The sequence below is a fragment of the Rana temporaria genome, chromosome 12, assembly GCF_905171775.1.
Source record: "Rana temporaria chromosome 12, aRanTem1.1, whole genome shotgun sequence".
Taxonomy (NCBI): Eukaryota; Metazoa; Chordata; class Amphibia; order Anura; family Ranidae; genus Rana; species Rana temporaria.
The window spans coordinates 138,716,745-138,744,504 of record NC_053500.1 but is presented as its reverse complement, the minus strand read 5'-3'; the positions used below and the strand labels follow the sequence as shown (position 1 = coordinate 138,744,504).

The window sequence follows — 27,760 nt, the reverse complement described above, 5'->3', positions numbered from 1 at the left end:
CTCCTCGGATGCCCAGTCCCTGCCGCCGCTCTTCGGATGCCCGATCTCCACCTCCGCTTCTCGGATGCCCGATCCCCGCCTCAGCTCCTCGAATACCCGATCCCCGCCTCAGCTCCTCGAATACCCGATCCCCGCCTCAGCTCCTTCGAATGCCCGATCCCCGCCTCAGCTCCTCGAATACCCGATGCCCGCCTCAGCTCCTTCGAATGCCCGATCCCCGCCTCAGCTCCTCGAATGCCCAGTCCCTGCAGCCGCTCTTCGGATGCCCGATCTCCGCTTCTCGAATGCACGATCTCCACCTCAGCTCCCCGAATACCCGATCCCCGCCTCAGCTCCTCGAATACCCGATCCCCGCCTCAGCTCCTTCGAATGCCCGATCCCCGCCTCAGCTCCTCGAATGCCCGTTCCCCGCCTCAGCTCGTCGGATGCCCGATGTCCGCTCCTTGGACGCCTGATCTCCGCCACAGCTCCTCGGATGCCCAGTCCCTGCAGCCGCTCTTCAGATGACTGATCTCCGCTCCTCGAATGCCCGATCCCCGCCTCAGCTCCTCGAATACCCGATCCCCGCCTCAGCTCCTTCGAATGCCCGATCCCCGCCTCAGCTCCTCGAATGCCCGTTCCCCGCCTCAGCTCCTCGGACGCCTGATCTCCGCCACAGCTCCTCGGATGCCCAGTCCCTGCAGCCGCTCTTCAGATGACTGATCTCCGCTCCTCGAATGCCCGTTCCCCGCCTCAGCTCGTCGGATGCCCGATGTCCGCTCCTTGGACGCCTGATCTCCGCCACAGCTCCTCGGATGCCCAGTCCCTGCAGCCGCTCTTCAGATGACTGATCTCCGCTCCTCGAATGCCCGATCCCCGCCTCAGCTCCTCGAATACCCGATCCCCGCCTCAGCTCCTTCGAATGCCCGATCCCCGCCTCAGCTCCTCGAATGCCCGTTCCCCGCCTCAGCTCCTCGGACGCCTGATCTCCGCCACAGCTCCTCGGATGCCCAGTCCCTGCAGCCGCTCTTCAGATGACTGATCTCCGCTCCTCGAATGCCCGATCCCCGCCTCAGCTCCTCGAATACCCGATCCCCGCCTCAGCTCCTCGGATGCCCGATCCCCGCCTCAGCTCCTCGGATGCCCGATCCCCGCCTCAGCTCCTCAGATGCTTTTTGGATGCCCGATCCCTGAATGGGACTGTCTGCACAAGATTGCACGGAACATTGGTGGACCAAAGGAGGATGGGTCAGGGGAAGTGGACTGATCAGCTTGTTGTTTTTGAAAATAAAGTATTTCTGGGAATTGAGAAGACTTTCACAAGCGGGGCACAGGATGGGGAACGAGGAGCTGGGAGGGGAGGGTGCTGAACACGACCATCAAGCGGGAAGCGACTGGTAAATAGAGGAAGAGAAACAGAAAATGAGGAAATTGAAGGAAAACTGCATCTTACACAATATGAGAAGTTCACCCAACTGATATCTGTGACAGTCCTCTACAGCTCAACACCAATATCCAAATAAAAGGCAATAAGAACGGCTGGTGTTGGGATCCAAGTTTAACCCATTGGGGGCTGTAGACCAGATCTCCAGGCAAATACAGAACCTCCCATCTGTAGTACTACCCCCCCCCCCCTGAAAGGGCCGCAGATGTTACCAAGTTCTTTCCCACTGTAGTGGAGAGGCAGTTAGACACACAGCAACACTCCATTCACTCATTGATTAGTCCGGTCAGTAGTATCCCCAGCTCTGCTGATCCCCCGCTCTGTAGTACCCCCAGCTCTGCGGATCCCACCCTCAGTAGTATCCCCAGCTCTTCTGATCCCCCGCTCAGTAGTATCCCCAGCTCTGCTGATCTCACGCTCAGTAGTATCCCCAGCTTTGCTGATCCCCCGCTCTTCTGATCACCCGCTCAGTAGTATCCCCAGCTCTGCTGATCCCCCGCTCAGTAGTATCCCCAGCTCTGCTGATCCCCCGCTCAATAGTGTCCCCAGCTCTTCTGATCACCCGCTCAGTAGTATCCCCAGCTCTGCTGATCCCCCGCTCAGCAGTATCCCTAGCTGTGCTGATCCCCCGCTCAGTAGTATCCCTAGCTCTTCTGATCCCCAGCTCTTCTGATCCCTTGCTCAGTAGTATCCCTAGCTCTCCTGATCCCCCGCTCAGTAGTATCCCCAGCTCTTCTGATCCCCAGCTCAATAGTATCCCCAGCTCTGCTGTTCCCCCGCTCAGTAGTATCCCCGGCTTTTCTGATCCCCCACTCAGTAGTATCCCCAGCCTTGCTAATCCCCCGCTCTGTAGCATCCCCAGCTCTGCTGATCCCCCGCTCAGTAGTATCCCCAGCTCTTCTGATCCCCAGCTCAATAGTATCCCCAGCTCTGCTGATCCCCCGCTCAGTAGTATCCCCGGCTTTTCTGATCCCCCACTCAGTAGTATCCCCAGCTCTGCTGATCCCCCGCTCTGTAGCATCCCCAGCTCTGCTGATCCCCTGCTCAGTAGTATCCCCCGCTCAGTAGTAACCCCAGCTCTGCTGATCTCACGCTCAGTAGTATCCCCAGCTTTGCTGATCCCCCGATCAGTAGTATCCCCAACTCTTTTGATCCCCCGCTCAGTAGTATCCCCAGCTCTGCTGATCCCACGCTCAGTAGTATCCCCAGCTTTGCTGATCCCTCGCTCTTCTGATCCCCGCTCAGTAGTATCCCCTGTTCTGCTGATCCCACGCTCAGTAGTATCCCCAGCTCTGCTGATCTCACGCTCAGTAGTATCCCCAGCTTTGCTGATCCCACGCTCAGTAGTATCCCCAGCTTTGCTGATCCCCCGCTCAGTAGTATCCCCAGCACTGCCGATACCCCACTCAGTAGTACCCCCAACTCTGCTGATCCCACGCTTAGGTTTAGATGGGGTTCCCAAAGACCTGAAACATATTTCCAGGGTTCCTCAGGAACACAATCCGCTTTATCTCCTCCTTTGGGAGATTCTGTAGATCTCCTGTATGAGGTAATAGGAGAACACTGTCAGCTCTTTGTCTCCATGAAGAGTAGACAAGGCCCGGTGTTGTGGGGATAGGGAAGTCTCTCTGCCAGAGGCTCCCAGTTGCAGTGGAGATGCCATGAAGTGGCAGTTGGTTTGTTGATAGAACAGGTGGAAGGTTTCAGCAGCAGCCTGGGGGCATCTCTGAGGTCTCCTCCCGCTGACCAGCTGTTGCTGGAAGCAGACCAGGCAGCCAGAGGAGGAGAGCATGTTCCTGCCTCTGCGTCATCACATTCGATGTTCTGCTCTGTTTGTACCAGTCACAGCGGCCACCACTTTGTAAATGATAATTAACCCCTCGAAGGACGGCTCTGTAAGAGAGAAAGTCTCATTAACCCCCCTCCCACTGGCCGTACTCATGCATGTGGTAGGAAGGAGTGGGCCGTATTCTGTGCCGCCGCATACATGCGTTGCTGTGTAGTGCCAGTGGCATGCTCTATTGCGCATCCCCAACACAGTGACCCAGCAGGACGGGCTCCTGATCATGTGATCACTGTGACAGCCAATCCTGATCACCTGATCAGAAAGCCGACAAATGCCGCACATTATTAATTCTGGGCCCTAATACCGGTACAAATAACGCTCACATATATGGTATCCTCGTACACATCAGGAGCAGGAGAATTGATTTGGGGGTTTTCTTTGGTGGGCGGTCATGGCAAGAAATATCCAGCTGACAGGGATTTCAAATTATGGGACTTTACAGGTGCCAAAAATATTACCAACGTATGTGACTGCTTCTAAAATACAACTTTTATTATAGAAAAAGTGTGATCTGAGCGCAGTACCATATCCATTGTACAGGAACAGGGCCTTGAAAAAGTATTCATACCCCTTGAAACTTTACACATTTTGTCATGTTACAACCAAAAATGTAAATGTATTTTATGTGATAGACCCACACAAAGTGACACATACCGTATATATACCCGAATATAAGCCGAGGACCTAATTTTACCACAAAAAACTGGGAAAACATATTGACTCGTGTATAAGCCTAGAGTGAGAATGCAGCAGCTACTGTAAGCGGAAAAGAGGGTCAACAATGCCCATTTGCACGCCTCCCTGTGCCCATTTGCAATCTCACTGTACCCATTGCAGTCTCACTGTGCCATACCTCACTGTGCCCATTGCAGTCTCACTGTGCCATACCTCACTGTGCCCATTGCTGTCTCACTGTGCCATACCTCACTGTGCCCATTGCAGTCTCACTGTGCCATACCTCACTGTGCACATTGCAGTCTCACCGTGCCAGACCTCACTGTGCCATACCTCACTGTGCCATACCTCACTGTGCCCATTGCAGTCTCACTGTGCCCGAGTACCTGAATTCTTGACAGGCGTCCATTTTTTAAAAGTCACGGCTTCCTCCTAGGTGTATAGTAGTGATGTAGGTAGCAGTATAGGAGCGGTGTAGTAGCGGTGTAGGTAGCTGTATAGTAGCGGTATAGTAGCATTATAGTAGTGGTATAGCAGTGGGGGAAGTAGTGCTGTAGTAGCCGTGTAGTAGTGGTATAGTAGTGAGGTAGTAGCAGAGTAGTAGTGGTATAGTAGTGGGGTAGTAGCAGTGTAGTAGTAGTATAGTAGTGGTATAGTAGCAGTGTAGTAGTGGTATAGTAGTGAGGTAGTAGCTGTGTAGTAGTGGTATAGTAGTGCTGTAGTAGCCGTATAGTAGTGATATAGTAGTGGGGTAGTAGCCGTGTAGTAGTAGTATAGTAGTGCTGTAGTAGTGGTATAGTAGAAGTTACTAGTACAGGGATTTCCATCTTCCTCAGGGGTCACACAGATACGGCACATACATGTCTATATCGCTCCAATATAACAATGTAGAGTAGTCCACACCCATACTTCAGCTTTACAATCTTTAGTATGTTCAGAGGCACGTTGCAAGGTAAGCATTTAGTCCTCCATTTTTCTGTGATTTTACCTGCAATATTTTAGAGGGGGGTGAGAGGGTTACTTTTAATAAATGAGTAATAATAATGACCCCCCCCCCCCGCCCTACAGAGAATGGCATGCCATGGGCACCAGCAGCCCCTCCCATAGGCTCCAATGTATATCCTGCGCGGCCCCCTCTGGACTCGCTCGCCCTGGGCCGTCCAGGTAATGTGACTTCCCGGCAGGCCTCGGCCCGTGACTCGCACAGGTTGGGACACGTTCCTGCAATGTGCGGCTGATCCACAAGGTGTGCCGCGGGCCGGACGGCAGGGTGTGCCTGCCAACCCGTGTCACTCACTGCAGACTATTTATATTCCCCAACACAGGGACGGCCTGTCATGGAGGAGCTCTATAATAATAATAATAGCTCTTATAAAAAGGAAAACTTCAAAGATGAGCTTTTATTAGAACTCGGCCGATTATTCATCAAGAGGTTCGGAAAGGAAGCAAAATCAATGTACTCATTTCGGGACACTGTATTGTCCCGGAATGAAGGTACCCGGGACCCGGGACAGACATGTCACTTGCGGGACAGTCCCGGGCAATCCGGGACACCCTAATCTTGAGCGGGTTTCCGGCTCCTCCAATTCCTCCTCACAAGGAGCAGATTTGTATTTGTCTCTGGATATGCAATTAGCGGCCCTCCAAAACTACAAGTCCCATCATGCCTCTGCCTCTGCGTGTCATGTTTGTTAATTCAACTTGACCCCATGTAAATTACGTTTTTTTTTTTTTAACGGCGCATGCGCCGTCCGTGGGGGTACCCCAGTGCGCATGCTCAAAATCACGTCGCAAATAGTCAATGCTTTCGACGTGAACGTAACTTACGCAAAGCCCTATTTGTGAAAACGATTTACGCAAACGACAGAAAATTCGACGCTGCCCCGGCGTCCTTATCTAACATTGCGTACGCCTCATAGACCCAGGGTAAACGTTACGCCGAAAAAAGCCTTACGTAAACGACGTAAAAAAAATGCGCCGGCCGGACGTACGTTCTGAGAATCGGCGTATCTAGCTAATTTGCATACTCTACGCGGAAATCAACAGAAGCGCCACCTAGCGGCCAGCGTAAATATGCACCTAAGATCCGACGGCGTACTAAGACGTGCGTCAGTCGGATCTAGCCCCCATTCAGGCGTATCTTGTTTTGTGGATACAAAACAAAGATACGCCGGAGCATCCTAGAAATTACGCGGCGTATCAATAGATACGCCGACGTAACTTCTTCGTGGATCTGGCCCTATAACTTTTGTACAAACCGATCAATAAACGCTTATTGCGATTTTTTTTGGGGATATTTATTATAGCAAAAAGGAAAAAATATTGGCCCAGATTCTCATACATTAGCGCTGCTCCTGGGCAGCGTAATGTATGAGCTCTACGTTTTACCGCCGCAGGTCTACAGGTTTAAATCCTGATTCTCAGAACACTTACCTGTAAACTTGCGGCGGTGTATCGTTAGATTGCTCGGCGCAAGCCTGCCCAATTCAAATGGGGCGGGCACCATTTAAATTAGGCGCGCTCCCGCGCCGAGCGTACTGCGCATGCTCCGTCGGGTAAATTACCCGACGTGCATTGCGCTAAATGACGTCGCCCCGACGTCATTTGCCTAGATGTATACGTAAATGGCGTCCAGCGCCATTCACGGACGTCTTACGCAAACGACGTCATTTTTATTCAATTCGACGCGGGAACGACGGCCATAGTTAACATTGGTTGCGCCTGCTAATTAGCAGGGGCAACCTTACGCGTCGGGTACGCTACGCAAACGACGTTAATTCGCTGCGTCGACCTCGCGTATGTTCGGGAATCGCCGTACTTACCTCATTTGCATAGACGACGGGGGAAAAGCGACGATGCGACACCTAGCGGCGGGAAAAAAAATTACTTTTAAGATCTGACAGCGTAACAGCCTTACGCTTGTCAGATCTAATGGGTACCTATGCGCAACTGATTCTAAGAATCAGTCGCATAGATACCCGGGGCCAGATGAGGAGTTACGACGGCGCTAATGGTGTTGCGCCGTCGTAACGCCTTCGAGAATCTGGGCCATTGAATTTTTTTCAAAATTGTCGCTCTGTTTTTGTTTATAGCGCAAAAAATAAAAACCGCAGAGGTGATCCAATACCACCCAAAGAAAGCTCTATTTGTGGGGGAAACTGGACGTCAATTTTGTTTGGGAGCCACGTCGCACGACCGCGCAATTGTCAGTTAAAGCGACGCGGTGCCGAATCGCAAAAAGTGTCCCCGCTCATTTGGCTGCGCAATTGTTCCGGGGCCGTAGTGCTTAAGAAAAGAAGGTAAATAGGCAGATAAGAGTGGGTGGGAGGATTATAGTAGGCTAATGTAAACTTTGTGAGCTGGAAGAGATTGGTAGCCAGTGCTGTGATTGGCTGAGACATTTGGATATCTAAAAAAAAAAAAAACATTTATTCCAATTTAGATTTTTACTTCCATACAATGGCGCAGGCCGGTGATTACCGTCACAGAAATAGCGCATTGTGTATAAAATATCCGATATAATTATACTGCAGGAACCATCTACTGATGCAGCAAATTACACCCTCACCCGGGGCAAGGACCGGGACTCATAAAACTAAAAGTGACAGTTCAGCCCTGCAGGTTAAAGCCCAACTTCCGACCTTGGAAGGACTTTGTAACCATATCATAAGCGGCCATTGTAAATAAACCTGTTAACCCCTTCCTGCCCCTTTAATTTGGGGGGTGAAAGGACTGCCCCCCGGTCACATGACCACTGGATGTGTGCACAGTGTTCCATGACCAAAACAATTCTCAGTCAAACTGCACTATATTACCAAAAGTATTGGGACGCCTGCCTTTACATTTTACCGGCATCCCAGTCTTATAGCCAGATTCAGAAAGACTGGCTTAACTTTGTGCAGGCGTAGCGTATCGCATATACGCTACGCCGCCATAAGTCAGAGAGGCAAGTGCTGTATTCACAAAGCACCTGCCTCCTAAGTTACGGCGGCGTAGTGTAAATGGGCCGGCGTAAGCGCACCTAATTCAAATTGTGAAGAGGTGGGCGTGTTTTATGTAAATAAACCATGACCCCGCGTAAATGACGTTTTGAACGAATGGCGCATGCGGCGTCCGTGGACATATCCCAGTGTGCATTGCTCCAAAGTACGCCGCAAGGACGTATTGGTTTCGACGTGAACGTAAATTACGTCCAGCCCCATTCACGGACGACTAAGGCCCCGTACACACGAGAGGATCGATCCGCTGAAATTGATCCGCGGATCGGTTTCAGCGGATAGATCCGCTGGTGTGTACGATCCAGCGGATATTTATCCGCGGATATATTTCGGGCCGACCGATTTCCAGCGGATAAAATTTCTTAGCATGCTAAGAAATCTATCCGCTGGAATTAGCTCCAGCGGATCGATCCGGTGGTCTGTACAGACTCACCGGATCGATCCGTCCGAACCCGTCCCTCGCATGCGTCGTAATGATTCGACGCATGCGTGGATATCCTTATATGACAGCGTCGCGCACGTCGCCGCGTCATCATCGTGGCAACGGCGCGACACGTCACCGCGGTGTGAATTTGGCGCGGATTTCGATCCGATGGTGAGTACACTCCAGAAGATCGAAATCCTCAGAGGATTTATCCGCGGAAACGGTCCGGAGGACCGTATCCGCGGATAAATCCTCTCGTGTGTACCCGGCATTACGCAAACGACGTAAAATTTTCAAAATTCGACGCGGGACCGACGTCCATACTTAACATTGGCTAGGCCAGCTTTTTGGTGGAATAACTTTACGCCTGAAAGGGCCATACGTAAACGGCGTATCTTTACTGCGACGGGCAAGCGTGCGTTCGTGAATAGGCGTATCTCGCTGATTTACGCATTCTAGGCGTAAATCAGCGTTCACGCCCCTAGCAGCCAGCCTAAATAGACAGCTAAGATACGACGACGCAGGCGGTCGTATCTTAGCTAGATTTAAGTATCTCAATTTGAGAATACACTTAAATTTACGACGGCGCAGATTCAGAGTTCCGACGGCGTATCTACTGATACGCCGGCGTAACACTACCTGAATCTGGCTATTAGCCTGTAGGGTTCAATATTGAGTTGGCCCCGCCCCTTTGCAGCTATATGAATATTTTCATTTTAGGTGGACCTCCGCTTTAACCTTTTAGAACTTCACTGGCTGCATGCTTGTTCCAGGGCATGGTAGAGGGCGAGGTGCTGCACCAAGCCATGGATGGCAGCTCCTATATTTCTGTCCTTTTATCTTAGTTTTTTCATAGGCCATTGCAGACAGATTCAGCAGGTTTTTAGTAGTGCCTCTGTTGGAACTGCAGCCTCATATCAGCTGATTCTGTCTCGTTATCCTCCCTATAGGTGGCAGTATTTAGAGTCACGGCCAGGGCCTGTCTGGTGTTGAATTTTATGAATAGTGCAGGTGGCGGCTGAAGATGAAAGCCGGGATTAAACTCCGAGTCCGCCAAGCCGTGTCCCCTGAGTCTTCTTCTATGACCGATACGTATCGTAGGAGCCGCTTCCTGTTTTTGGGAAAAATTATTTCAGAACTCTCCTTGGATTTCCAAATATGTCACAAAAATGTTATAGAATGGGAAAGCTGCGGCGGTATAGAAGTAATCTGAGCCGGAAGTCTCCTTACACTTCGTTACATAAAGTGATCGAAATATATACGACGTGTCACCCTAAACCCGCGCTGGGCCGGGATGGTAAAGAACACCTGTACAGGTAGGAGGTGATCTATCCTCCGCGGCTGGAAAGAGATAACACCGCCATGAAAAAATCATTAGAACCCAAGCTGGCCGCCTTATTTTCAGAAAGGAGAGGGGTACCTGAAACACAAGCTCTGCTTGCAGGGAGAGGAGCGGAGGCTGGGGGGGGAGTCGCACTTCATCACCTTCACTCACCTATAATTAGCAGAGAAAGAAAAGTGCTGACAGGTGCGTGTGCGGACCAGGAGAAGGGAGCACGCCACCCAAAAAGACAACTTTGATGTACACTAGGTCAGAGATTCTCAATCAGGGTGCTGTTTGAGTCCCCCCTGGGGTTCCATGAGCACGAGACACAATTTTCCCTAGATCAGAGCTTGTGATTGGGGGGGGGGGCTCTGAAGTGATGGGGGGACCTCTTATGTAATGACGGACCTCTAAAGTTATGGGGGACCTCTGATGTGATGGGGAAACTATGAAGTGATGGGGGGTCTGTGATGTCATGAGGGACCTCTGATGTGATGAGGGATGTCTGATGTGATGGGGGGGACCTCTGATGTGATGGGAGGACCTCTGATGTGATGGGGGGACCTCTGATGTGATGGGGGACCTCTGATGTGATGGGGGGGGACCTCTGATGTGATGAGGGATCTCTGATGTGATGGGAGGACCTCTGATGTAATGGGGGACCTCTGATGTGATGGGGGGACCTCTGATGTGATGGGGGAACTATGAAGTGATGGAGGACCTCTGATGTGATGAGGGACGTCTGATGTGATGGGAGGACCACTGATGTGATGGGGGGACCTCTGATGTGATGAGGGATGTCTGATGTGACGGGGGGACCTCTGATGTGATGGGGGAACTATGAAGTGATGGAGGACGGAGGACCTCTGATGTGATGGGGGGACCTCTGATGTGATGGGGGAACTATAAAGTGATGGAGGACCTCTGATGTGATGGGGGGGACCTCTGATGTGATGAGGGACGTCTGATGTGATGGGAGGACCACTGATGTGATGGGGGAGACCTCTGATGTGATGGGGGACCTCTGATGTGATGAGGGATGTCTGATGTGACCGGAGGACCTCTGATGTGATGGGGAGGCCTCTGATGTGATGAGGAACCTCTGATGTGATGGGGGAGACCTCTGATGTGATGGGGGGACCTCTGATGTGATGAGGGATGTCTGATGTGACGGGGGGACCTCTGATGTGATGGGGGAACTATGAAGTGATGGAGGACCTCTGATGTGATGGGAGGACCACTGATGTGATGGGGGAACTATAAAGTGATGGAGGACCTCTGATGTGATGGGGGGGACCTCTGATGTGATGTGATGAGGGACGTCTGATGTGATGAGGGACGTCTGATGTGATGGGAGGACCACTGATGTGATGGGGGAACTATGAAGTGATGGAGGACCTCTGATGTGATGAGGGACGTCTGATGTGATGGGAGGACCACTGATGTGATGAGGGATGTCTGATGTGACGGGGGGGACCTCTGATGTGATGGGAGACCTCTGATGTGATGGGGAAACCTCTGATGTGATGGGAGGACCTCTGATGTGATGGGAGGACCTCTGATGTGATGGGGGGGACCTCTGATGTGATGGGGGGACCTCTGATGTGATGGGGGGGACCTCTGATGTGATGGAAGGACCTCTGATGTGATGGGAGGACCTCTGATCTGATGTGATGGGAGGACCTCTGATGTGATGGGAGGACCTCTGATGTGATGGGAGGAACTCTGATGTGATGGGGGGGACCTCTGATGTGATGGGGGGGACCTCTGATGTGATGGGGGGGACCTCTGATGTGATGGAAGGACCTCTGATGTGATGGGAGGACCTCTGATCTGATGTGGTGGCTGATGTAATGAGGGACCTCTGATTTGATGGGGAGGCCTCTGATGTGATGAGGAACCTCTGATGTGATGGGAGGACCTCTGATGTGATGGGGTGACTCTGATGTGATGGGAGGACCTCTGATGTGATGGGAGGACCTCTGATCTGATGTGGTGGCTGATGTAATGATGGACCTCTGATGTGATGAGGGACCTCTGATGTGATGGGAGGACCTCTGATCTGATGTGGTGGCTGATGTAATGATGGACCTCTGATGTAATGAGGGACCTCTGATGTGATGAGGAACCTCTGATGTGATGGGGGACCTCTGAACACCTGTGCTGGAGTGGACTTTACTAATCGAGTTGACATCAACAATGGGAAACTATTCTTCCTTCTGACACCAATGATGGGTCACTATTCCTTCCATCGATACCAATGATGGGTCACTATTCCTTCCACCGATACCAATGATGGGGCACTATTCCTTCCATCGATACCAATGATGGGTCACTATTCCTTCCACCGATACCAATGATGGGGCACTATTCCTTCCATCGATACCAATGATGGGTCACTATTCCTTCCATCGTTACCAATAATGGGGCACTGCTCCTCCTACTGACACCAATGATGGGGCACTAATACTTCTATAGATACTAATGACGGAATGCTATTCCTCCCACTGTTACCATTAATAGAGTGCTGTTCCTCCCAGTGACACCAATAAGAATGCACCATTCCTACTATAGATACCAATGATGGTATGCTCTTCTTACCACTGACAATGGGGCATTTTTTTTTACTGCTACTGGTCACAGTCCGGCCCCCCAACAGTCTGATGGACAATGAACTTGGACCTTTGTTCATAGTAACCTCTCAGATATCCACACTAAGGACCAATAGATTGCCGGTGACAAGCTGCACTGCTTCTAGAGAGCGGTGCCCGGGGGTTGTTGAACACGCCAAGTCTGCAGGGGGGGAATTATAAAGCTCACATCGGCCCCCTTGGTAAGTAAAGTCACCTGCTCTGGACTATCCCATCTGAACAGAAGCCTGCGTTTTGTTTGCAGAATGAATGAGGTCACGTTGGAAAGCTCGGCACAATGGGCCTCTATGCTAAAAGGTAAACAACATAGAAGCATGTACTGTGAATTGCCGATCTCGGCCCCCCGTGCCCATGTTCGCTGGCTCATATAGTGGATGATCCGACCGGCACATGCCAATATTTCCCTTCAGCCAAAACGAAGAGATGAGAGTAACAGAAAACCCCCTTTGTGACCATTGTTGTCACTGATTGTTGAGGTTTCCAGTTTCATTCTGGCCTTTTATCTGTTGGGACTAATGCAGGATACTTGTTTAGTAATGGGGAAGAGAGCTTGCTTTCTGATTCGATAAGGATGATACAAAAGCTCTGCTGAATGATGGTTATGCTGTACGGTTAGTTAATAGTGATTAGATGGATGGTAAGTGCTGCTCTTTAGGGCTGCCAGGCTCTAGGTGTCCATTATTGGGCCGATGATCAGCCAGGAATGGTGGTTTCCAGGCTTAGGCTGCCCACAGAGGAGAAGATATCTGAAGATAATGGAAGATAATCCCCCCCCCCCCCCCCCTTAAGTGCCTTCCTTTATTGTGAACAAGTTTCGGAAATTCCGAACAGGAAAAGTCCGATGTGAGCTTTTACATTACACAGCACCCTGCACCTCTGGGCCCCTTTACATTACACAGCACCCTGCACCTCTGGACCCCTTTACATTACACAGCACCCTGCACCTCTGGGCCCCTTTACATTACACAGCACCCTGCACCTCTGGACCCCTTTACATTACACAGCACCCTGCACCTCTGGGCCCCTTTACATTACACAGCACCCTGCACCTCTGGACCCCTTTACATTACACAGCACCCTGCACCTCTGGGCCCCTTTACATTACACAGCACCCTGCACCTCTGGACCCCTTTACATTACACAGCACCCTGCACCTCTGGGCCCCTTTACATTACACAGCACCCTGCACCTCTGGACCCCTTTACATTACACAGCACCCTGCACCTCTGGGCCCCTTTACATTACACAGCACCCTGCACCTCTGGACCCCTTTACATTACACAGCACCCTGCACCTCTGGGCCCCTTTACATTACACAGCACCCTGCACCTCTGGGCCCCTTTACATTACACAGCACCCTGCACCTCTGGACCCCTTTACATTACACAGCACCCTGCACCTCTGGGCCCCTTTACATTACACAGCACCCTGCACCTCTGGACCCCTTTACATTACACAGCACCCTGCACCTCTGGGCCCCTTTACATTACACAGCACCCTGCACCTCTGGACCCCTTTACATTACACAGCACCCTGCACCTCTGGGCCCCTTTACATTACACAGCACCCTGCACCTCTGGACCCCTTTACATTACACAGCACCACACCTCTGGACCCCTTTACATTACACAGCACCTTGCACCTCTGGACCCCTTTACATTACACAGCACCTTGCACCTCTGGACCCCTTTACATTACACAGCACCCTGCACCCCTTTACATTACACAACACCCTGCACCTATGGACCCTTTTACATTACACAGCACCTTGCACCTCTGGACCCCTTTACATTACACAGCACCCTGGACCCCTTTACATTACATAGCACTGCACCTCTGGACCCCTTTACATTACACAGCACCTTGCACCTCTGGACCCCTTTATATTACACAGCACCTTGCACCTCTGGACCCCTTTATATTACACAGCACCCTGCACCTCTGGACCCCAGACCCCATCAGGCCACTTCAGCGGTGAACCGATGGAAATGGCCCGTCGGACCATTCTTATCGGTTTGGAACGACCGTGTGTACGCAGCCTAAGGGGTTCATTTTTTTTACTGTGGGACAGTGAAAGTAATATTTACAGTAGCGATTTGCTTTTTTGTACTATAAAGAGTTCATTTTCGTTTTTTTAACCCCATTATGTTACTGGCCGATTAATCGATTATGAAAATTGTAATCGATTAATTTCATAATCGATTAGTTGACGATTAATCGATTAGTTGTTTTTCCGCCCTATACAGAAGTCAGCATTTCTTTAGATTCTACTAAAATATAACTAAATAAAACCTACTGAAAATGACTCTGAAGCCGGAAGATCTGCTAATACACAAATGAGCCAATCCCCTAAAGAGGAAGAATTATTTGGTGTCTGTGCCCTCTCAGCTTTAGGGCGATTGGTAGTCAACAGGTGTGTTGTCCACACCAGCATGTTGAGATGAAGGGAAGGAGTGACTACACACAGCACTGATGTTTTTAATTATTTTCCTAAATGATGTGGTCTGGAGGCATGGCCATGACATATACAGTACAGACCAAAAGTTTGGACACCCCTTCTCATTCAAAGAGTTTTCTTTATTTTCATGACTATGAAAATTGTAGATTCACACTGAAGGCATCAAAACTATGAATGAACACATGTGGAATTATACATAACAAAAAAGTGTGAAACAACCATAGGTGTGCGCAGCCTATTGCTTTAGGGTGTGCACCCCAAAGATCAAACATATTTGCATGTGTATATACAGTATACTGATGGTGTCAGCAGAGCCGTGGACAGTGTCAGTAGTTTTTATTTTATTTATTTTTGGTGAAATATCAGGAGTCTATTTCTGTGCGTTACTGCACGTTTAACGCAGTATATTCCAGTGCGTTACTGCATGTTTAATGCAGCATATTTCTGTGCATTAGTGCACGCTTAACGCAGTATATTTCAGTGCATTACTGCATGTTTAACGTTGTATATTTCAGTGTGTTACGTGCCATTTAATGCTGTATTTTTTTGTGCGTTAGTGCACGTTTGACACAGTATATTTCAGTGCAATCTGCACCACACCCTGTGCGCACGCCTATGGAAACAACTGAAAATATATTTCATATTCTAGGTTCTTCCACCTTTTGCAGCAGACACATCTCTAGAACTGGTAAGAGGAGACTGTGTGAATCCGGCCTTCATGGTAGAATATCTGCTAGGAAACCACTGCTAAAGAAAGGCAACAAGCAGAAGAGACTTGTTTGGGATAAAGAACACAAGGGATGGACATTAGACCAGTGGAAATCTGTGCTTTGGTCTGATGAGTCCAAACTTGAGATCTTTGGTTCCAACCCCCGTGTCTTTGTGCGACGCAGAAAAGGTGAACAGATGGACTCTACATGCCTGGTTCCCACTGTGAAGCATGGAGGAGGAGGTGTGATGGTGTGAGGGTGCTTTGCTGGTGACACTGTTGGGGATTTATTCAAAATTGAAGGCATACTGAACCAGCATGGCTACCACAGCATCTTGCAGCGGCATGCTATTCCATCCGGTTTGCTTTTAGTTGGACCATCATTTATTTTTCAACAGGACAATGACCCCAAACACACCTCCAGGCGGGGGAAGGGCTATTTCACCAAGAAGGAGAGTGATGGGGTGCTGCGCCAGGTGACTACCTCCTGAAGCTCATCAATAGAATGCCAAGAGTGTGCCAAGCAGTAATCAAAGCTAAAGGTGGCTACTTTGAAGAACATAGAATATGAAATCTATTTTCAGTTGTTTCACACTTTTTTGTTATGTATAATTCCACATGTGTTCATTCATAGTTTTCATGCCTTTAGTGTAATACTACAATTTTCATAGTCATGAAAATAAAGAAAACTCTTTGAATGAGAAGGGGTGTCCAAACTTTTGGTCTGTACTGTAGGTGTTTTCCCACCAGAAGAGATGTCATTGCCTGAAATGTCATTGTGGTGATGTTACCAGTTTAGATATAAAAATAGTTAGTGAAGATCTTCTGAAACAAAGGACCAAAAGTGGTGTCTGGTTGTTCTGCAGCTCTTTTCTACCCAAGTTTATTAGATCTTCCTGCAATTTGGGGCATCGCTAATCTTAACAAGTATTTACGATTCCCATATAAGTCCCAGTCGGGGAGCCCACACACGACGACGGCTGTTGATCATTCAGAAGATTATTTTTATTTTTTTTACCTAATATGTGTATCCACTGAAAAGTGTCTGTTTTCAAACCTCTGAAGAGCTCAGCAGTCATTAGTGTAGTAGCTGATAAGTTCCTTTACATCTTTTAAGTATTCTGATTATGTGGAATGTAATCATGGCCCAATTTCAACCATGGTCTCCTTCTCCACTGGCTCTATTATTATTATACACGATTTATATAGCGCCAACAGTTTACACAGTGCTTTACAATGTATAGGGGGGGGGGGGCGCGGGCAACACAATTGGAGCCAGTTCACACAGGGGCAACCTGTCAGGCGACTCAGCCTCCTGACAAGTCACGGTCCGCTCTATTCAATGGAACCGTTCTAATAGGAGCGACGCAAGTCGCTCCGACTTAGAAAAGGGTTCCTGTACGACTTCGGGGGCGACTTGCATTGACTTCTATACAGAAGTCATTTTGCAAGTTACCTCTCAAGTCGTCTTGAGATCAAATAAATAAAAGAAAGGTTCTCGCGCAAAAACTGTGGGGCAGATCCACATAGAATTAGATCCGCGCAGCGTATCGGAGATACGCTACGCCGCCGTACCTTACCTGGCGGAATTTCGAATCCACAACGATTTTGCGCCGTAAGTTACGGCGGCGTAGTGTATTTCTGGCGGCGGAATTCAAATCGACGATCAGGGGGCGGGTTTCATTTAAATGAAGCGCGTCCCCGTGCCAAATGAACTGCGCATGCATCGTCCAGAAATTTCCCGCCGTGCATTGCGTTAAATGACGTTGCTAGGACGTCATTTTTTTTAACTTAGACGTGAGTTATGTCCATCCCTATTCACAGACGACTTACGCAAAAAAAAAAAAATTCAAATTTCGACGCGGGAACGACGGCCATACTTAACATGGCAAGTCTAACTATACGCGACAAAATAGCAGCTTTAACTATACGCCGGAAAAAGCCGACTACAGACGCTGTAAAAAAATGCGGCGGCCACTCGTACGTTCGTGGATCGGCAGAAATAGCTAATTTGCATACCCGACGCGGAAAACGACATGAACGCCACCCAGCGGACGCCGAAGTATTGCATCTTAGATCCGAAGGCGTACGAAGACGTACACCTGTCGGATCTAACCCAGAAGCCGTCGTATCTTGTTTTGAGGATTCTCACTCTGTGGATCTGCCCCTTAGTTACAGCGGCGTAGTGTATCAGAGATACGCTACGCCCGACGGAAATATGCGCCAGGGTACGTGGATCTGGCCCTTTATCTGAGCGTCTATCTGCTAAAAAAATAAAAATAAATACATCAATATATCCTTCGGTCGGATCACGTGTCCACTTCACTTATCCAATGGCTGTTGTCAGCTTAAGACTAATTATTAAGCAAATGACCTTGAACTACCAAATTGTACTCAAGGAGCTGCCGAAGTCACGCAACGCATGGCCTGGGATTGCGCTATCTCCCCCTTTTATGTTCTGTACCTATAAATCCTTTTTCGAATCTTGAAATCTTAAATACACGCATAATTTTCGAAATCCGGCCAGACATCTGAGGTTTTTTTTTTTATCTGTAAGGCAGGTACCCGGCGCTGGTTGACAATTAAGAAGGAGATCTGAACAGATGGATACAAAGCACAGTAGGGAGCCATAGGAAGCCTAAACGGATTAAACTTTAAGAAAAACAAAATATATCAGGATAATTGGTAAGCAGATTATGCCCAGAGCCACAGAATGGGGAACCAGGAGGGTGACCTACACGACGAGTACCACAGGAATCAGAGAGGCAGGTAATATTAGACAGGTGTAAAAAGCAAGAGATACAGACAGAATTCATCTGATGGGGAGGAGGAGGAGGCAGAGGATTCCATTACCTTGACCGTCTTTTTTTTTTTTTTCTCTTTCTACCTGCAACATTCAGAGAGAAAAGACACCGGGCGAAGGGAAGAATTTTGTATATGTTTTTATTTTTTTTATCATTTTATTTTTTTACTAGAGCTACCTATCATAGGAGGCTTTCCTTTCATCTACAAAGAGCCTCCCGAATAATCGAAGAGAAAGTGTTCACTCAGTAGAGTTGAATATTTGAGAAGGCGACCTGACAAAAGGGGCATTGTTTCGCGGCGCACAGCCTCTTTGTGGCTTTATGCGATAGCCCCCGCTATTGGTTACCGCCGGATCGCGGTTCATTGAAAACCAAGGGGACAGAGCTTTTGTAATCCTAGAGGTGGCCAATTAAACCGGCTGCAAAGCTACCACTTGGCTTGAGCAGCCTGCGTCGCCACCGGCTTTAATATGTGAATTGGAAAAGTCCACCTCTGCATCCAGTCTGGGAGGGAGATGTGAGGAGCGAGCGAGCGTCGACGTGCAGATTATAGGAGAGAGCAGCCGGCACTGCCCAAAGTGGAAGGCAACTGGAGCAGGATCAAGACCGCGTCATTGGGTGTTAAGTTGAGGTGCTTTTCAGTTCATTCATTTTAATCCAGATCTCCCAGGGCTGCTGACAAAGTGCCTACCTTTTGGCGTTTATACGCAGGGCTGTCGGCAACAGGAGACTTTTTTTTTTTTTTTTTTACGCTTGCACGCCTACGGGAGAGTTGAAGAAGAAGAAAAAAAAAAATGCCAACCAATGGAATACACCAGATTTTGAAGATCCAGTTCGGCTTGATCAATTGTGATAACAGGTACCTGACAGCCGAAGCCTTTGGCTTCAAAGTCTATGCCTCCGCTCCTAGCCTCAAAAAGAAGCAGATCTGGACCTTGGAGCAAGACGAGGTGGACAACTCGGTGGTCTACCTCAAAAGCCACCACCTTGGCAGATACTTGTCGGCCAACAAAGATGGAAACGTGTCCTGCGAGGCTGAGAAGCCTGAGGAATCTTGCCGTTTTACCATTTCTGCTCAGTCGGATGGAAGGTGGGCCCTACAGTCCGACATGCACAAGCGCTTCTTTGGTGGCTCGGAGGATAAGCTGTCCTGTTTTGCTCAGACCATCACGGAGACGGAGCTCTGGGCCGTCCATTTGGCCATCCACCCTCAAGCTAACCTTCTTAGTGTTAGCAGGAGAAGGTATGCCCACCTAAGCCCTCAAGAAGATGAGATCTCCACAGACAGCAACATACCATGGGGGGTACACTCCCTTATCACCCTGGTGTACCAGGACAAAAAATACTGTTTGAAGACTTGCGATAGCCGCTACCTGCGTAACGACGGGAAGTTGGTTAAGGACCCCGATAACAGCACGGCCTACACTCTTGAGTTCAAGGGCGGGAAGCTGGCCTTCAAAGATTGTACCGGGAAGTATTTGACACCAATGGGACCTACGGGCACGCTGAAAGCTGGGCGGAGCTCCAAACCTGGCAAAGATGAACTCTTTGATCTCGAAGAAAGTCACCCTCAAGTTGTCTTCGTGGCATCCAACAAAAGATATATCTCTATCAGGCAAGGTAAAAACTCAACACCAGAATTCCATAAGGCTCGTTGATGTGGATTTTTGAGGTTGAGTGGTAACCAACTGTTTTATAAAACCACAAATTTGATCTGGTCAATTTTTGGGCATCGTGCTTTTGAAGTATCTTTATATCTAGTGGTTAACGGTTCCCATTTTTCCTGTTGTCATCATGGTGAGTTGTCGTCATTGCTTTGAGTCTAGAACAGTGGTCTCCAAACTGCGTCCCGGGGGTCAGATGTGGCCCTTTGCTTTCCCTTATTTGGCCCTTGGGGCACTATTCCTCCAAATGACGCCAACTATGGGGCACCATTCTTCCTACTGACCCCAATAATAGGATACTATTCTTCCTACTGACCCCAATAATAGGATACCATTCTTCCTACTGACCCCAATGATAGGATACTATTCTTCCTACTGACCCCAATAATAGGATACCATTCTTCCTACTGACCCCAATGATAGGATACTATTCTTCCTACTGACCCCAATGATAGGATACCATTCTTCCTACTGACCCCAATGATAGGATACTATTCTTCTTATTGACTCCAATGATAGGATACCATTCTTCCTACTGACCCCAATGATAGGATACTATTCTTCCTACTGACACCAATGATAGGATACTATTCTTCTTATTGACCCCAATGATAGGATACCATTCTTCCTACTGACACCAATGATAGGATACCATTCTTCCTACTGATCCCAATGATAGGATACCATTCTTCCTACTGACCCCAATGATAGGATACTATTCTTCCTACTGACCCCAATGATAAGATACTATTCCTCCTACTGACCCCAATGATAGGATACTATTCTTCCTACTGACTCCAATGATAGGATACTATTCTTCCTACTGACACCAGTAATAGGATACTATTCTTCCTATTGACTCCAATGATAGGATACTATTCTTCCTACTGACACCAATGATAGGACATTTTTCTTTTTACTGACCCCAATGATAGGATATTATTCTTCCTACTGACACCAATGATAGGATACTATTCCTCCTACTGACCCCAATGATAGGATACTATTCTTCCTACTGACCCCAATGATAGGATACCATTCTTCCTACTGACCCCAATGATAGGATACTCTTCTTCCTACTGACTCCAATGATAGGATACTATTCTTCCTACTGACCCCAATGATAAAATACTATTCTTCCTACTGACACCAATGAAAGGATACCATTCTTCCTACTGACCCCAATGATAGGATATTATTCTTCCTACTGACCCCAATGATAAGATACTATTCTTCCTACTGACACCAATGATAGGATACTATTCTTCCTACTGACCCCAATGATAGGATACCATTCTTCCTACTGACCCCAATGATAGGATACTCTTCTTCCTACTGACCCCAATGATAGGATACTATTCTTCCTACTGACCCCAATGATAGGATACCATTCTTCCTACTGACCCCAATGATAGGATACTCTTCTTCCTACTGACTCCAATGATAGGATACTATTCTTCCTACTGACACCAGTAATAGGATACTATTCTTCCTATTGACTCCAATGATAGGATAATATTCTTTCTACTGACCCCAATGATAGGATACTATTCTTCCTACTTACACCAATGATAGGATACTATTCTTCATACTGACCCCAATGATAGGATACTATTCTTCTTATTGACTCCAATGATAGGATGCCATTCTTCCTACTGACCCCAATGATAGGATACTATTCTTCCTACTAACACCAATGATAGGATATTATTCTTCCTACTGACCCCAATGATAGGATACTATTCTTCCTACTGACACCAATGATAGGATACTATTCTTCCTACTAACCCCAATGATAGGATATTATTCTTCCTACTGACCCCAATGATAGGATACTATTCTTCCTACTAACCCCAATGATAGGATACTATTCTTCCTACTAACACCAATGATAGGATATTATTCTTCCTACTGACCCCAATGATAGGATACTATTCTTCCTACTGACCCCAATGATAGGATACTATTCTTCCTACTAACACCAATGATAGGATATTATTCTTCCTACTGACCCCAATGATAGGATACCATTCTTCCTACTGACCCCAATGATAGGGTACCATTCTTCCTACTAACCCCAATGATAGGATACTATTCTTCCTACTGACCCCAATGATAGGATACTATTCTTCATACTGACACCAATAATAGGGTACTACTCCTCCTACTAACACCAACATCCGCCTCTCTTAAAGTCCGAAAGACCGTAAACTGGCCCTTTGTTTAAAATGTATGGAGACCCCTGGTCTAGAACATTTCCCACCAGACCAAGAAGATATTTCAATAGCCTATATGTTGGTGACAATATAGATGAGAGGTCTTGTATATGAAGGGGGTTATTTTGCTGCCCCGTTTTACTTAGATAGGGGCTAGTTTGCCTTTATGGTAAGATTCTGACAGCCACTGGCCTTCGGTAAATAAAAAGCCAGGCTTTGATAGGAAGGTTTGTAGCAGCCGCTGTTCTAACAGAGTAGAATTGAAAACACAATTCACTTTTATTTATTTGTCTGCACTGATGGGGCATTTATTTTGCTGTTTAAAGGTTGAGGACCTCGTCCTTAGGCATCATCTCTGAAGCATAGAACATTTTTTTCGTAGCCCTTAACATCTTCCGACATTACTATGTTTGTATCGGAAACCCTTAATGATTAATACTGTGTGGCTCTGGAATTACAACATCAATTATTCAATGTGGTTTTTCTCTTTCTATGGTCTTGCACTCGAGATAAAGATTCTCTAAATTCTCCTCGACCAACATTTTTTTTTTTTTTTTGCCCCGTGCTTTTCCATCCAGATCCAATGGACATTACACTTTGCTTTTTGTATAAGATTTAAATTTCTATTGAAGGGTCCTAAGCTGTGTTTTAATGGAATCCCAGTCTTAGTCCGTAGGGTTCAATATTGAGTTGGCCCACCCTTTGCAGCTATAACAGCTTCAACTCTTCTGGGAAGGCCGTCCACAAGGTTTAGGAGTGTGTCTATGGGAATGTTTGACCATTCTTCCAGAAGCACATTTGTGAGGTCAGGCACTGATGTTGGACAAGAAGGCTTGGCTCCTCTAATTCATCCCAAAGGTGTTCTATCAGGTTGAAGTCAGGCCAGTCAAGTTCCTCCACCCCAAACTCGCTCATCCATGTCTTTATGGACCTTGCTTTGTGCACTGGTCCAAACCATTTGGTGGAGGGGTGATTACAGTGTGGGGTTGTTTTTCAGGGGTTGGGTTTGGCCCCTTAGTTCCAGTGAAGGGAACTCTTAAAGCGGAAGTAAACCCATCGATTTAACAGTTTCAAAAAGCAGTTACATTTCCGGCATGCCGGGATTGCCAACTGTCACAATGGTTGTTCTCTCAACCAAACTGTCAAACCATCCAATGGCTGGTGTCATAACTGATCACATGTGCAGCATCATGGCAGTTGAAGATTGAACATAGGCCAAGATGGCAGCTTCCTTGCCTGAAAATGACAGGTGGGTTTACTTACACTTTAAGGCGTCAGCATACCAAGACATTCTGGACAATTCCATGCTTTCAATTTTGTGGGAACCGTTTGGGGACGGCCCCTTCCTGTTCCAACATGACTGGGCACCAATGCACAAAGCAAGGTCCATAAAGACATGGACACTGTTTTTGTGGTGTGAATCTGCTTTTATTTTACCTTCCCAGGTCCCCCCTCCCCCTCATCAACATGATAATTACATTTTTAAATAAAGCAAGGTCCATAAAAGTCATGGATGAGCGAGTTTGGGGTGGAGGAACTTGACTGGCCTGCACAGAGTCCTAACCTCAACCAGATAGAACACCTTTGGAATTGGAGCAGAGACTACGAGTTGGGCCTTCTTGTCCAACATCAGTGCCTGACCTCACAAATGCGCTTCTGGAAGAATGGTCAAACATTCCCATAGACACCCTCCTAAACCTTGTGGACGGCCTTCCCAGAAGAGTTGAAGCTGTTATAGCGGTAATGGGTGGGCCAACGCAATACTGAACCCTATTCATGTGCGTGTGTAAAGGCAGGTGTCCCAATACTTTGGACAATATAGTGTATGTCTTTCCCCTGTCTGTCGTTGGTGATGGAAATGTATGTGTGGGTGGTTTGCTCCCCTAACTGGCAAGCTCTGCACTGTAATACTTGTGACATCAATGGTGGAAATGTTTCTAATTTTCAGAGAAATAAGCCAAAAAGAAAATGTACTGTAGTAGAAAAGTTCTTGTACTTACCTCTCCAGTGGCCCGGGTGACCTTCCTCCTTCCTCCCAACAATCTTATTCAAAGTTTACTTATCCAGATTGGTGACTATGGAGCCACATAGGGCCAGATTCAGGTAGGGAGCGCGTAACTCTGTGCGGGCGTAGCGTATCCTATTTACGCTACGCCTCCGCAACTTTGACAGGCAAGTGCATTATTCACAAAGCACTTGCTCCGTAAGTTGCGGCGGCGTAGCGTAAATTGGCCGGCGTAAGCCCTGCCTAATTCAAATGTGTAAGATGTGGGCGTGTTTTATGTAAAATCATTCGTGACCCCACGTAAATGACGCTTTTTACGAACGGCGCATGCGCCGTCCGTGAAAGTATCCCAGTGCGCATGCTCCAAAAAGCCAATGCTTTTGACGTGAACGGAAATTCCGCACAGCCCTATTCGCGAACGACTTACGCAAACGACGTAATCGACGGAAAATTCGGCGCTGGCCCGATGTCCATACTTAACATTGGCTGCGCCTCATATAGCAGGGGTAACTTTACGCCGGAAAAAGCCTTACGTAAACGGCGTATCTGTACTGCGATGGCCGGACGTACGTGCTTGAATAGGCGTATCTAGCTGATTTACATATTCTAGGCGTAAATCAGCGCACACGCCCCTAGCGGCCAGCGTAAATATGCAGTTAAGATACGACGCGTAGGAGACTTACGCCGGTCGTATCTTAGCAACATTTAAGCGTATATCAGTTTGAGAATGCGCTTAAAGTTGCGACGGCGCGGATTCGGACTTATGACGGCGTATCTACTGATACTCTCGTCGTAAGTCTTTGTGAATCCAGGCCATAGTTTTTATTTTCGACCTTGTGAAAAATTAGGCCTAGAGAGTCAAACATTCCAGTGCTGTCATATGACATCTGAAGGTTTGAACCTGATTAGTGGTTCTAGGCCCCAGGTACCCTCGCTAAGTTTATATCTACAGCTCACGGTGCATTGATGTGATCGGTGGCATGCCGTGCCCTATATTAGTGGCACAGTGGTAAAAGTGCCACCTCACATTGGTAGTCAGTGAAGAGGGGGCCCTTACATCACTGAGCAGTGACGTGGTGGTCAGTTTGAAGGCAGGTGCAGTTTACTTTCTCCACAGCAGGTGGAGCTCTTTCGCAGAGCCCCTATTGTTTGGAGAGGAAGTCAAGAGGAACAGGATTCCTCTATGGTTTCCTGGGTCACTGGGTTAGCTATCTTATCGGATGTTGCCACCCTATGTGACTACAGCAGACATCTTGGGTCAGGCAGGGCCTATTTAAGGGAAAAAGAAGAAAGGAACGCACCAGCCTTGTGCATTATACTTTTGGATATATTTTTATTAAAAGTAGGTAAAAGGAAAACTACTCACAAACATAGGTACATAACGATAAGTTCAAGACAATACTGTCTAAGGCAGAAATCAGGCAGGGAGCTGTCCAGCATCTTAGGTGACTAAGCAAAAAAGAGATATAGCTAGATTCAGTAAGAGTTAGGTCAGCGTATCAGTAGATACGCTGACCTAACTCAGAATTTGCGCCGACCTAAGTTTAAGTGTATTCTCAAACAGAGATACACTTAAACCTATCTTGCGCCGTCCTATCTTAGGGTGCAATATTTAGGCTGGCCGCTAGGTGGCGCTTCCATTGCGGTCGGCGTAGAATATGCAAATCACTAGATACGCCTATTCACGAACGTTCACCCGGCCGACGCAGTACAGATACGCCGTTTCCGTAGGAGATAGGCTGCCTAAAGTTAAAGATGCCCCCTAGGTGGCGTAGCCAATGTTAAAGTATGGCCGCCGTTCCCGCTTCGAAATTCGAAAAAAAATTCCTACGCCGTCGTATCTTGGCTGTCTATTTACGCTGGCCGCTAGGGGCGTGTACGCTAATTTACGCCTAGAATATGTAAATCAGCGAGATACGCCTATTCACGAACCTAGGCTCGCCCGTCGCAGTAAAGATACGCCGTTTACGTAAGGCGTTTTCAGGAGTAAAGATAAACCACCATGCCATCCAGCATACTAGCGCGAGCTACAGTATGCCTTTATTTTAGTTTTTTTGCGCCGTACTCACAGTTTAATCCCGTAGTTAAGTTTCAGACTCCCCGCGGGGAGTAGGCGTTCCTATGCAGAGGGGAACATGATTGACGGCCGGCTATGGCGCGTCACGCTTCCCGAAAATAGCCGAAATAGGACTTGGCTCTTCACGGCGCCTGCGCAGTCAGCTCCTAGTCTGTGCGCAGGCGCCGTATAGGGCCGTGAAGAGCCGAGTCCTACTCCAGCTATTTTCGGGAAGCGTGACGCGCCATAGCCGGCCGTCAATCATGTTCCCCTCTGCATAGGAACGCCTACTCCCCGCGGGGAGTCTGAAACGTAACTACGGGATTAAACTGTGAGTACGGCGCAAAAAAATAAAAAAATAAAGGCATACTGTAGCTCGCGCTAGTATGCTGGATTTCATGGTAGAAACTTGTTTTTTTAGGGTGAACCACCGCTTTAAGTATGGACGTCGGAACCGCCGTCGAATTTCACGTTGTTTGCGTAAGTCGATTCAGAATAGGGCTGGGCGTAGGTTACGTTCACGTCGAAAGCATTGACTATTTGCGACGTGATTTGGAGCATGCGCACTGGGATATGACCGCGCCGTTCGTTCAAAACTTCATTTACGTGCCGTCATGCTTTATTTACATAAAACACGCCCACCTCTTCACAATTTGAATTCGGCGCGCTTACGCCGGCACATTTACGCTACGCCGTCGTAACTTAGGACGCACGTGCTTTGTGAATACAGCACTTGCCTCTCTAACTTGCGGCGGCGTAACGTAAATTACATACAACTTTAAGCCGCCGTACGTGAATCTGGCCATACGATTCCCCCTTTAATCGCATATTTTTAAAACCAAATCCTACTTTTCCCGCATGAATGAGGCCGGTATTTATATTAACGATAAATAAATATTAAAAAGTTCAAGAATGTCATAACCGGCTAAGTCCTTCATAAATCTCCTCTGATTCGCTGGCTTCCTGAACATGTTATGTAGGAAATACCGACACACAACTCCTGTTATCGTTGGCAAAGGTTTGTGAAACGTTTTCCAGGGACACTTGGCTGGTGGGCCGGTCAAGTTTTATCTCCGCTTGTCAACATTCATTAATGGAACAAAATAGGCTCCTCCTCCTCCCAAGCATCAAGATCCGCCCACGTCACGCTAAAAAAAAAAAAAACCCCAGAAGAGTCCCAGATTGGTCAGAATTTCTGGCAGAGGCAGTTGTATGTCTGTACAGAGGAACCTCTGCGGAGAGAAGAGGTGCGGCGATTCGGATGTAGTATCTTAAAGGAAAACGCTACAAATAAATGATTAATAAAGCTCCAAAATCAGAATAAAGTCAGATTTGGATTATTTTTGTACAACACCCCCCCTTTTTTTTAGCTTAGTATTTTGCTAAGGCACAGAATATAAAAGAAATCTACCTTAAAGGGTAACTCCACTCTTGTAGAAAAAACAGCAAAAAAAAAAAAAAAGATATATAATATATACAATAGCGGCGCACATCATATTTTAATTGA

At 47.9% G+C, this 27,760-nt stretch overlaps 1 protein-coding gene across 1 annotated transcript in view; it reads left to right on the top strand.

Moving 5' to 3' along the window:
- The first annotated feature begins 18,086 nt into the window (after positions 1-18,086).
- FSCN2 (fascin actin-bundling protein 2, retinal) overlaps positions 18,087-27,760 on the top strand; it is a 42,728-nt gene continuing 33,054 nt past the window's right edge. Inside the window, exon 1 of the mRNA XM_040330952.1 lies at positions 18,087-19,932. Coding sequence (XP_040186886.1) covers positions 19,107-19,932 — 826 coding nt within the window. The 5' untranslated portion in view covers positions 18,087-19,106. The remainder of the gene's footprint in view (positions 19,933-27,760) is intronic.